At 39.1% G+C, this 12,348-nt stretch overlaps 2 protein-coding genes across 5 annotated transcripts in view; one reads left to right on the top strand and one right to left on the bottom strand.

The window, feature by feature from the left end:
- LOC135512442 (inositol polyphosphate-5-phosphatase A-like) overlaps positions 1 to 6,188 on the top strand; it is a 223,166-nt gene extending 216,978 nt beyond the window's left edge. For 2 of the 3 annotated variants that reach the window (XM_064934471.1, XM_064934469.1), the window contains exons 13-16: positions 280 to 391; positions 3,396 to 3,464; positions 4,275 to 4,362; positions 4,538 to 6,188. In XM_064934471.1, coding sequence (XP_064790543.1) covers positions 280 to 391; positions 3,396 to 3,464; positions 4,275 to 4,355 — 262 coding nt within the window. In that variant the 3' untranslated portion in view covers positions 4,356 to 4,362; positions 4,538 to 6,188. The remainder of the gene's footprint in view (positions 1 to 279; positions 392 to 3,395; positions 3,465 to 4,274; positions 4,363 to 4,537) is intronic. The other variant, XM_064934470.1, reaches the window with a different exon arrangement.
- Positions 6,189 to 7,483: 1,295 nt separating this feature from the next.
- Positions 7,484 to 10,411, bottom strand: LOC135511668 (homeobox protein Nkx-6.2-like). Of its 2 annotated transcripts, none has more exons than XM_064933147.1 (3): positions 9,631 to 10,411; positions 9,091 to 9,263; positions 7,484 to 8,716 (listed from the first exon to the last, which is right to left on the bottom strand). In XM_064933147.1, the coding sequence occupies exons 1-3, from the start codon at positions 10,040 to 10,042 to the stop codon at positions 8,468 to 8,470; spliced, it is 834 nt and encodes a 277-aa protein (XP_064789219.1). In that variant the 5' UTR covers positions 10,043 to 10,411; the 3' UTR covers positions 7,484 to 8,467. The 2 variants fall into 2 exon arrangements, with proteins under 2 accessions (XP_064789219.1, XP_064789218.1); XM_064933146.1 differs by having other exon boundaries at positions 9,091 to 9,284.
- Positions 10,412 to 12,348: the final 1,937 nt, after the last annotated feature.

Genomic DNA, 12,348 nt, shown 5'->3' on the forward strand with positions numbered 1-12,348 from the left:
TAGGGGAGATCCACTGAGCCTGTAAACATTTCTCTGATTGAGCCATCCATGTGTGTTTAATCAAAAGATGATTTCCAGACAGTCAAAGCTGTGTATCTGATTTAGATTCAGTGTTCTCTCCTTTTCTGTGCTCTAGCCCCTAACTAAGAATCCCTTTAACAATCCAATTTAGAATACACAGAATTGTCTTTTTGTATTTCTTCCTCTTTATTAACACAGAAGTCTTGATTATTGTATGATGATGGTGTGTTTTTTTTGGGGGGGGGTTTGTTTCAACAGTTATCCGTACAGTGAAGACAGCAGTCAGGGAAAGCAGTACATGAACACTAGATGCCCTGCCTGGTGTGACCGCGTCCTTATGTCTGCCACAGCTAAAGACCTGGTCTTAAAGGTGAGTTTTTAAGAAGCCTAAGACACATAGGCCAAAAACAGTCATTAGCAGACCATCACCCCGTGGTGTATCCCAGATTCATGTAGAATCTTGGATTGCCAATCGGGGATAGCGTCACACCCTTGGTCTATGGCATCTGCTCTTCCTCCATCCCTATTTCCTTCACATTCCGTCTCAACTTCTTCACCTCTCCTCCATTCTCTCTCTCTCTTCAACCCGCTCTGTTACTCTCACTTCTTCGCTCTCTCTGCTCTACTCTGCCAGCCTCCCAGATGGAGGGATTTACTGTGTGTGAATATTCATACGGTGAGTTTAAGCCCAGGGTCCACACAGACAGTATATATGTCCCCTATCTTCTAGCTTGCCAGCGAGCCATAATGGCCCTGTAAAGACAGAGATCTTGTGCTCCCTCTGTCTGCTCTTTCTCAGAGTCAACACAGTGGCAGAACCCAAAGCTGTGGCCCACCACCCTGCCTAAATCCAGAAGAGGCATTGTAAACTCTCAACCAATCTGCCACCACTCCCCTCCCTCCCCGTCAGCACGGCACCAGTTTGGGCTCCAGACTGTTGTCTTTCCCCTGTTGTTTGCTGGATTACTTGAAATATCTACCATGCTAGTCTCTCAAAGTTGTTCACGTCTGACTGTGATGTTTAGAGAACAAGGCGGATCTGGGGTTGGATAATGCAAAACTGTTTCTAAGACCTCTTCAGCACTTGGCATCTTCGCAAAGTGCATCTCTTAACATGTTTACGATCAGCCTAACTTACCATTTTCCATGTAACCACAACTTTAAGAACTGCATCCTTTTTTAGTAAGTTTTCCCTGTTGGTGGCGACTGTTGTCGTAAAAAAAAAACAACGTTTGTGTAAATCTGTCATTTCAGTTTACACGGAGGTGTCCCATTTTTCTTTTGTTGCTTTAATCAGCCCAATTAATAGATTGAGTTTGTCCACCTATTTGATTGCTATGCTTTTTAAGGTGACAAGAGGAGAAATGTATTGTGTCTGAAAGTGCATACTCACACTTGATTAAGCTGGAGATGGTCCATGACAATAGAGCTGTTGGAAGGCATCTGGTGTGATAAATGAGACTAGATTACACCGGCGAGGCCAGCTGTAAATTTAAGTGAAGGCAGCCACCTTGACATGGCATGGCAGATGTTCAGTAGGCACAAAATTGTCCAAAATGGGGTGAAACCGAGAGAAACAGCCTGAACATGTCCACTGCAAAACGTTTTGCTACGGTGTGCCCTATTGAACATGTCCCTGTACGGGGAGGAACTTGCCGTCCATGGCGACGAGAGAATCTTTAATGAACACAACACCAGAGCATCCCTTCCTCCACAGGAGCACCTCTCTTCTGTACTACTGTAGTTGTGCCTGCCGTTTATCTGATGGTCTGGGGGTGTGCAGGAGTCTCTAGGATAAAAGCCCGGTCCACTTCACAGTGGGAGTCTGCACACAACCACACTCACATCTCTGAGCTCCAGAACACAGAAGGGAGGAGAGGAAGGAAGTTGGCTTTCTAAAATATAACAATTCCATACTAGCCTTTCTTCTCATCTGCTGTGGCTTTACAAGAAGGTTTGGCTAATCCCCCTTTCCAAAACACTTGCCCTCATCATTAGTTTTAAAAAAGAGACAAAAAGGCTATACATTGTCCATAAATAGTAGTTCTACAATTATTTATTTTCTCAATTACAGGTTAATTGCTTGTAATGTAGGGGAGCCTAACGTTAAAATGTTCACAGATTGGCTGATGATGCACTGAGCATACGCACGTGCGCGCACACACACACACACACACACACCACAGACAAACACACACACACACCACAGACACACACACACACACACACCACAGACAAACACACACACACTCAGTCACTCCAAGACAGCGTTACAGATTGTTGAGACATGGGCCTGAAAAACAGGCGTCCACGTGGCATCGTCTATCATGGCATGGTCGGTTAACTCGCCGCCATGTTATTTTCTGCTTGCCGAGCCCTAACACACCAAAGGTTGCCCGCTGCCTGCGCGGCACAGCGCCGGAGGGTGGATGTGCGGTAATGAATGCTCAGCGGAGCGAGCGCTCTGTTTCTGCCGGAGGGCCCCCGGTAATTTGTTTATCTGTCTAAAGATTATGCAGCTCGAAAATCCACAATTTGATGCTGTCTTTGTAAATGATCAAGTCTCTCTGTGATGAATGTATCCCGGGCTCCAGGAGTCAGCGACTTGTGCGTTTGGCAGGCGGTTGGGGAAAGTGTCGGTGCGTGGCCCTATAGAAAGGTAGAGTGAGGTACCCGGTGCACGCCAGCGCACCAGTGACCTTAGACTAGCAGGATAGGTTTGAAGTTAATTTGGATTTAAGTTTCTGGTCCATTCTGAAGCTACTCGTTGTTTCTTCTCAAGTGGAAGCGCTGCGCTCACCTAGTCACAACTGACGGCTCTCAGGCTCTTTAAAAAGTCTTCAGTTCTACCAGAGAAATGATTTATTATAGTCCTGAGGCCTGAGGTTTATGTCTGTGTTTTGACACTTCCTTTGTGTGAAATATGGAAACATGATTCATTCATATGCTGTATGAGCTCATTTGTTTGGGAGGTAAATATGGTCTTAGTAACTGGTTTCCTTACAGTTCCTGTCCATTCACTGTATTCAATCTTCAAGTAAAATGTGCAATATTGACTTTCTTAAGTTGTATTAACTCTGTTAAAACTCTGCTGTTAGTTATAAATCAGTCATATGTAATCAACTGTAGGCTCCTTCAGGTTCAGGTTTAATGACACCGCTTGAAATGTCTAAGATAAGAATTTTCTTGTAATAACATTGTTAAAATGAAATCAGAATAATGCTTATTTGACCTCGAAATGGCAACAAATAAAATTATTTGGCACACTGGGAGGAACATTTTTCTCTTTCGATTATATTTTAGTTATTTGTTTACATTTTTATACTACTGTTAATATAATTATTTTCATGCATTTTTTAAATCTTTTTTCTCAGCCTGAAAATGAGGAGAAGAACTTGGTCTATGACAATATAGGGCCCAACGTCTGCATGGGGGACCATAAGGTAACATCACAGGCCTATTCCACCTCTGGGTTGTGTTGGGTTGTTTTGCCTGTTTGCGGGTATGGGTGGTTGTCTGTCTGTGTATGGATTTGTATGTGTGAAATTGAGTACATTATTTCATCATGTTGTTTCAATTGAAAACTAAGTTTGCACTTTGTTGGAATTTGGGATTTTCAGATATTTTCAATGAATGGAATTCAGTATAGTCCTTGATTTTAAAGAATATGACTAGTACCAACTGACTGACCTTATCATAACCAAAAACTAGTACTCCACTGACCTATTACTGCAATTGCCTATGCATGTGCCTATAATGAAACCAAAAGTTGGCTGTGAACAGTCATATTGTGATCAGACTGTATTTTTTCATGCTGACTTTATGGATAGTATTTAACACAGTCCCACGAGTCTGTAGTGTCAGACAGTGGCTGTTAGGCTGACAGAGAGAGAGGCGCCTTAAAGCTGAACTCCTCAGTCTTTCATCATTACTTACTGTGGACTGGACAGTAGTGTATGTGTGTGTGTGTGTGAGGGGACCTGGGTACAGAGAGATACTCCACCAGACCTAGGCCAAGAACCTCATGCACCCGCTAAAATCACATTCTGCTATGTTTACATTTTTTCCAATGTAGTTAGCACGCAGGTGAAAATATGTGCCCCCCCCCCTGGTATGTGAGTTTAGGGTGCGTGTCTTTGTGCGTGTTTGAGAGCTTTAAACTTGTATTGGCCCCATTTGCCTTTGACCCTTCACACTCAGGGCAGGACTGCTGCTAACTGGCTCATTTGTCTCTGTGTTCCTCTGTCTGGCAGCCTGTCTACCTGTCCTTTCGTTTAACAACCGGGGCAGGTAAAGCTAATGCAAATAAGCACAAGTGTTGTAACGTGCAGTGATGTCTTGGTAAATATTTTTATTTATTATTAATAAATTATAGATTTTTACCGTCATTATTATTAATTAGACTTTGGTTTCCTACATTTTTTGCATTGCATTTTTTTAGTTGTTTGTATAATACATAACTGACGCTGAGGCATAATTCTCATTGCGTCTGTTTTTTTCTTCTTTATTTTGTCAGGGAAGTGGTGCCAAAGGGTGGAAAAGATATCTGCTTGAAGCGCCTCTGTGAGAAGAACACGAGAGTTGGACACAGGATACACACAAACGCCACACACACACACACACACACACACATACACTGAAGACCCTATACAGACTTTTCAGCAGTGCTGACCAGTTGCAGTCGTTCTAACACCTCATTCATACAAGCTGTTGTTTTTCCACACAACACGTCAGTATCTGGACTACCCACCCGAGACATGTTTGCGATAAGACACATCTTACTGACCTCACAATTGCGACGCACCCTATTCCCCCAGAGAAAGGAAGGACAACTATTTTCCATGTCACAGCCTTGTTGCCAAAACTCTAATAGAAATTAGTCATAACTACATTATTTTAGATACCATATTTGCAATTTTAGGTACGCCTCTAACATAGAAGCTACTTCCATACAGTATGTAAGATGTTTTTAAAAAGTGCAATGCAAAAAAAAATGTATATCTATATTGTTAGGCTTATTTGTACATTGGACAGTATAACATAGAGTTGTTGATGGTTTTAGTGCTGTTCTCTCTCTTCTGACCAAACTGTGTGGTCCCACTGTTTTAGAATAGATAAATATTTTCACTTAATTTCATTTTTATTTTATTTTCTTGTTGTTTTTTTTATTTGTCATTGCTGACTTGTGTGCATAACACTGCCATGCCTCACATCAGCTGAATCTCATTTTATATACTGTACTTTTTAAAGAGATAATTTATCATTCTTACCACAATTGTTATGCTGAAGTATATGGAGACAATATGGCTGCTGGGTGTTTCATCAGCCATGACCTTTGAATCTAACATTACAATGGAGAGAAGAAGAAAAGAAAAAAAACTTTTCAGCCAACATGATTTATATAGCCTATCCAAGGATCTTTTAAGCAGTGCCATAGACCATGTAAGTATATAAGATATTGTTTCATATATAGCAGTCCCACATTATTTCATTATTATTATTCTAACTTATTTCTATGTAATAATATTATGGTTCTGAATGTGATGTTTTTAGATAGGCTTGGGTATCTATTTTTGTTACTGCATTATGGTGCCAAGTATTGTACAAAGAAATGAATTGTGTAAGAGTTAACATAAAATAGTTAAGTACCAACTGATAGATAAAGGTATTGATTATACATTGTAAAAAAAAAAACAAAAAAAAAAAAAGCTAAAGTCGGTAAAGACCAGGAAGAATTGCTTTTGTATGTGGCCTTCAACAGCCTTCACAGCAATGTTGCAAATTAAGGTCCTCTCATCGCTCGTTCGAGCGTTAAAAAGCGATTAGGGGAGGCTGTTGATGAAACGCGAAGGTTTCCTTTTATTGATTTAATTTACTACACTACAGAGTTCAGACTATGTGAAGCCGTTAGATTGATCCAAGATTTTATTTTTTTTCTTCATCTAAATCACCGCAAGTGGAAATGATTTTGTGACTGCCGCTGAATTTTTGTCGTCTTAGCAGTGTGATTTGATTCGTAGGCAAAAACTGCTTGTTTTTCCCGCTGGTCACGTGATGAGAAGCTGCAGTTCACTTCTTTCAGCAGATAGAGATTCTATACCCCATTGACGTCATGGCCTCTAGTGTTGGTTATGCGGTTCTCAAGCAATAAAACCATTAGAACTCAATGGGTGTTTTGTCATCATTCCACCGCATCTATCACTTCAGCATTGCCTACCGCACAACAAGATTTATTAGGTCTTGTTTATTTGTAAAAACTTGCTCAACATGCATGCGTGGCCACAATCGTACAGAGGCTAGGTGCACGTAGAGATGACCGTTTTCAAAGATGTTCGTGGTATCACATCAAGTTAAACTATGCAGCTTTAACGCCTCGATCACACCTACAGAGTCATCGCGCAAAATGAACGCAGCATCATCTGGGCATGTGTGCAACAAAATTTCAACGTTCACCTTCTGCTACCATTTCTGTCAAGCCGTTCGATACATCCAATTTGTGCTCCACAGAACGAACTGCATCTGTAATACAATGGTGCAAGGCAAACACGGCGTTCCATTGAAATGGGCGTATTTCTTTCTTTTTTTGACCAAAATGCTTGGCGTTATCGGTGTGATCGAGGTGTAAGTCTCCACTTTGGTAATTCTAGTCCTATGGATATTGCAGCTCGACTGGCCTTCTTGGCCTATTATGCTGCGTTTACACATGCAGCCCAATTCTGATCATTTTTCGGTCTATTGACCAATCACATCAGATATTTTTCAGAGCTGATCTGATTGGCCAAAAATACCAATTAGTGGAGGAAAGAAGGTCAGAATTGGGCTGCCTGTGTGGACATTTTCCCGTGTTAGACATATATAGAAAACAGTTATGGATTAATGAAAAACTGCCAATTTCTATATTTCAAGTAAGTTAGAACCAGTGCATTTATATAATAACCAATGAATGTAATAGGGCAATAGTGAAACGTGGTATCAGATATCTGAAATGCATACAAAATACAGTACAATATGCAGTTTAATTAATTAGCCTGTAGGGGCATAGCACTATGGACATTTTATATATTTTTTTCTGAAAATGTGTTGATTTGTGCTTTAAATATAGCCTACATTGTAGAGTAGTCAATCTCTCTCCTATTTAAGCATGAATGAGCCCGAATCAATCAATATGACCAAAAGTCCAAACTACACTTCAGAGCGTTAGGTCCAAAGAAAATCACTATTTCAAAATAAACTGTTCTGAGATGTGTGAAGTCTATATACTTGAAAAGGGATAACGTAGTCTACACACTTCAAACTCTAATAATTGCAAACATAATGTAGGCTATAATTTGGGGTTGTAACGCAAACATATGGAGGCTATAACCTATAAACAACCCTCCATTCCAATGACCGTATCTGGGTTTCTGAATGTAGACAATTTCGTTTTTGAAATGTTGAGAAAATTGAAAAACAAATACGGATTTTATATGTAGCCTATATATTCATGGAACTCCCTGTAATAGACATTGCATTGTTTAGACCAAATCAACAACAACATTCACATCACCGTTGTAAAAAATAAAAGTATAATATTGAGATTAACATTACAAGTAGTCGAATGTCAAGTGTAATTTATAGTTTGTCCTTGTTGGCCAATTTCACAAGACCTAGGCCTATTCGTTTAGTATAGGCCTATACTTTCACCAACGCATCTAACATTGAGTTATTCCATCTTGCGTAAGCTAGGTTTACAAAAGTGATCCAAAACATCCAACTGTCTTGAATAGAAGAAGCAAACAGGTTTCCGTTAATTATAATTTATTAGACCCGTCTTTCTCAGTATTTGAGTGGGTCCCGATCAATGTCAAAATACGTGGTTATTCAATGAAGAGTAATTTCAGTGAAGATAAACTGTTCAAAAACAAAAGCTTGTTAAATAATTTATTCATAATACGTTTTTTTCTTCCATCTTCGCAGAAGTAATAATACTCTCTTATTCCAACATAAACGATGGTCCAGTTCTCTTTGTTTGATGAGGTAAAACATAAATTCCTTCAAATTATAGAACGGAGTTGAAATCGTTAAAACAAGCTTTTTACATGATAATTTACAACATTTGCATTCATACATTATGTACCTGTATTGAATTTAGAATGGTAAAAGGTGGAGAGATGGGTAACATTATTCGGCAATAATATAACAAAATGAAGCTATAATATTGCGAGGGTATATGCTCATCGGGATTTGCGGGAAAGGCTGCCATGTCTTGTTTACATTGGTTTAATAACATAACTTACTCAGTAAAAAATATATACATCTCACTTACATTTTCGTTTGTACAACATAAATCATTCACACCACCCATCAGCGCCCTTTCTTTCCATTTGAACAATTTATACCCTGGTTAAATTAGCTTTAGAAGCACCATGGAGTGTTTCAGTCTCTTCACGACATGTTGTCACTGTCATCACAAGGTGTCCGAGCTATTGCTGCATGGACTGATCAGGGAAAGGTTTGTAGCCTTGTGCTTTTTCAGAAGTCTTGTGATTTTTTCGTCGTCTGAATTAGGGTCCAGAGGTTTGTTGTACTCGTCATCATCCTCATTGTCCGAGCTTTCCTTCATCTTCTCAGTTTCAGAATCATGTTTCTTTTTGGCTGTTGCCATTTCCGCTGCGTGTCTCTTTCGCCATTTGGTTCTCCTGTTTTGAAACCATACCTATTGGGAGAAGCAATAACATACAATTAAACACTTAATAAATACAATTATAAGGCATACTTAGTGGGTAGTAATTATTCTTCCAACATAAAAGTTATTACTATCTGAGTTGGAGCCAAAAACAAACATGATGTTACTAATAGCTCCAATTGCATAATAATGAAAACATAACAGCATAGGCAAATACCACCAATGTTAACAATATTGGTAATAATAATAATAATAAGCCTGCTAATAATAATAACTGAGAAAAACACACATTACACACACAACTGCCACATACCAATTTTCATTTTAAAACTATTAACATTTAGGCTTATAAATGAATTCATGTAAAAACAATATTTTAAAAAGACTCAAATAATGATACACACCTTGACTTGACTTTCAGTCATTCCTAAAGAGTAAGCCAGTCGAGCTCTCTCTGGGCCAGCAAGGTATTTCGTCTGTTCAAAGGTTTTCTCCAATGCAAAAATTTGCTGTCCAGAAAAAGTTGGTCTGGAGTGTTTTTTCTTTCCATCCTTGTCGAGCATCATGTTTGCTTGAGCTACAAAAAAGATTGAAGAGTCTAGTCAAAAATATGTAAACACAACAGTGATTAGTATTTCATCATCAGTAGTAAACAGTTGTCACGAGTTTACTCCTGGAGAGAGACATCGTGTTGACTATCATAGCTAGGCTTAGAATATGCATTAAAACGGAAACCAATATAAATGGATAGCCCATCGAATTCGTTATGTATAGGTAGTTAATATAAGTTATTTACAAGGAGAACCAAAACATAGGTTACCGAACAAGTAAACAAGTATCCTAGGCTATTCAAGAGATGTCTACATTAAAAAAGTAAAACATAAAGATTTGTATAGCTGCATTTAAACATTTTTGCACTATACACAGCCAGATAACAAGCGTACCAGGACAGGGCACTCGTGGATCCCTCCAAGGGGAGCTCTGCATCACTCCAGGCCAGAATATGGGTGCTCTTCCTGGGAGATCCGTCAGGGGCTTCGGGTACCGAGAAACGGCTGCTGGGTTAAAGTACATTCCTGCGGTGGCCAAGCCGTTTATCCTTGGAAAGCCCGAGAGCAGCTGTCCAGCTGAGTTGATAGGTCTACCCAAGATATCGCTAATTCCATGTGGTGTCCCCAGGGCAAGCTGTGTGTTCAAATTATTGAGAGAAGGCGCCTTGAAGCCCGCATGATTCTGCAAAGTGTAGGGAAATAAAGACGTCTTCATCTCGGTCATGTTGTGCAATGCTGCCAGCGGTGTACTGCCTAGGACGAAAGCACTCTGCCTGTTCGCATCCATCTGCCCAACAGCTAACATTTGGGAGCATGAACCACCAAATTTGCTCGAGTAAATATAATAATAAACCGGAGAAAGTAATAAATATAAAGGCGCTGAACTGGTCGATAAGCAAAGGCCACTAGAGGAGCTTCTGAAGTATATCCTTGGATACCGCAGCCACTGGTTGAAACTTCAGAAAACAAAAACACTTCTTTAGGAGAGAAATTATCTTGCGTTATCGGACAAGAGTTAGATTTTTTTTGTAAATGTCTCTCCGGTTCAGACTGTCAATAGTGAGTTTGCCGCATGCGTCCACATCGAGAATCCTCTAGCAAGTCGAAGGATCTGATGATGTTTTTTAGTGGTTTTGATGGTGACCATAAGGGTCGGCTTTCTTCGTAAATTGACTCGAACTATGGCGTGAGTGAAGCGGGATGCACTGATAACCGTGCAGCAACCTGCATGCACATATTTCCCATTGGATAATGTTGAGGGGGAGAGCGCTCTGATTGGAGGGAACACACTCGGGTACTTTGCATGTGCGTCCCTTGGACAAAGCCACACTCTATCAAGATCGTCTTGTACTGCTATTAATGATGCATCATACGGTAGAAATCATTGTTTCAAGATTTGACAAATACGATTTATTTACAATATAACCCATTACCGATGACAATGTAAGTACATTAAACTCAATACAACTATGCTGTATGGTGATTTCATTGTTACCAGTGATTTGCAGGAGGTTCAAGATGCGATTATAGCCTTTGCATTTCTAGAAGAGGCATCCAGTATTTATTGAAAAGCATTCTTTATGTTTTTGGATTGTGGATGTATAACAAGCGTATAGACTAGGCATACTTCACTAAGGTTTACATTTTAGAAAAGTATTAATCAAATCTATTTCAGCGCAAGATAAAATTAACTGACCACAATAATGGATTATTTTGCAGCCAAGTATCATCTTAACTTTACACTAAATTCCTATTTTTGCTATTATTCGTAGCTTACATGGTCTGTTTTAGAAGTCGAAATTAATAACGGATTCATTGTGCTGTTTAGTTGTTGTGGGGTCATCTTGATATGGTCTGTAAATGCGGTAAACAAATGTTTTAGACCTATATACAATTGTTATATACATTTTTTTATATATATATAGAAATTACCATTATTTTGGTTTCGTGTTATGTTGTAAACCTTTTTTTTATAGTACGGGTCAAGACAAACATAGTGAGTCTTAAAGATGGTATCACTTGGCCTACTCAATAGAAAATCAGATAAGCGATTGTATCTGTATCACTGTCACTGGTCAGAGGCACCGATATCTTTACCCTGGTAGCCTTCATCGTGTCCAAACTGACAACTAAAACCGTGTAACAGATAGACCTGTCTTTTTTTTCATTACTCAAATTATCATTGTTGTTTTTGCATTATTTCCGTCATGAGATAGGACCTGGACTGAGGAAACCGCGTGGCTCTAGACGTCATAAAATTGAGTGCTGCTTCAAGCCTCCGCGCTAATATTTTATGGAGATGTATGAATGTTGTTAGAGTGAAATATGGCCAAGTTAGTATTTGAAGGGTTCAGCAAATGCACCTTGGACCTTTAATAAACACAGTATGTTCATTCTAAAGGGTTTGAAAAAGTAAAGGTTTTCCAATTTTGCACATCATTTCTTTAGGCAATTTAGTTAACAATAGGCCTATAAATTATATAGGGGCAGAGAGATAAAACGAGTCTATAGTTAAGTGACATTTTCAAGCGCGTTAAAAACATGAATAATACTATAAATGGATTTCACATATTTGTTTGTTCATTGTCATTATTTTAGGTCATATTATCCACAGTCAATATAATGTTATTGACGACCTGTTTATGTAACTATTTAATCGGAAAGGACAAGTGATGAAAACATTCGTTTTCACAGTCATTGGAATGTTCAATACACCAGACACTGTTTGACTATTAGGCAATAATAAATCCGAAAAAAAACAACGTTAATTTCACCTACAACCACTGGATAACTGCAATTCCACAGAGAATAATGTAAGAAAAGACAATCTACTTTTTTTAAAACATATTGTGAAATGATCAATACTTTGTGATTGAATAATCCTTTGCCCACTGGTAGCCTATGCATGCTCCGTCTTGATGCATCAGCCTATGCCAGATAGTGGCACATTTACAGGCCATAACTAAAATGGGGCTATAGTTTCGTTTAAATTCATCATTAACAAATGTTTTGTATCTATTATTTATCAACCAGCTTTTTGGAATGCATTCTCCACCCCAGTATTTCTATTACACGTGTGCACATCAGTCTGTGCATTTGTAGGCCTACTAA

The sequence above is a fragment of the Oncorhynchus masou genome, chromosome 24 (assembly GCF_036934945.1).
Source record: "Oncorhynchus masou masou isolate Uvic2021 chromosome 24, UVic_Omas_1.1, whole genome shotgun sequence".
In the NCBI taxonomy this organism is placed as follows: Eukaryota; Metazoa; Chordata; class Actinopteri; order Salmoniformes; family Salmonidae; genus Oncorhynchus; species Oncorhynchus masou.

Bases quoted from the DNA above. Each gene is read 5' to 3' on its own strand.
- LOC135511668 (XM_064933146.1), bottom strand. From the start codon at position 10,042: ATGTTAGCTGTTGGGCAGATGGATGCGAACAGGCAGAGTGCTTTCGTC. The intron at 9,285-9,630 runs GTACGCTTGTTA...ATTTTTGACTAG, and splicing joins TCCACGAGTGCCCTGTCCTG to ACTCTTCAATCTTTTTTGTA. The intron at 8,717-9,090 runs GTGTGTATCATT...TTCTCCCAATAG, and splicing joins TGACTGAAAGTCAAGTCAAG to GTATGGTTTCAAAACAGGAG.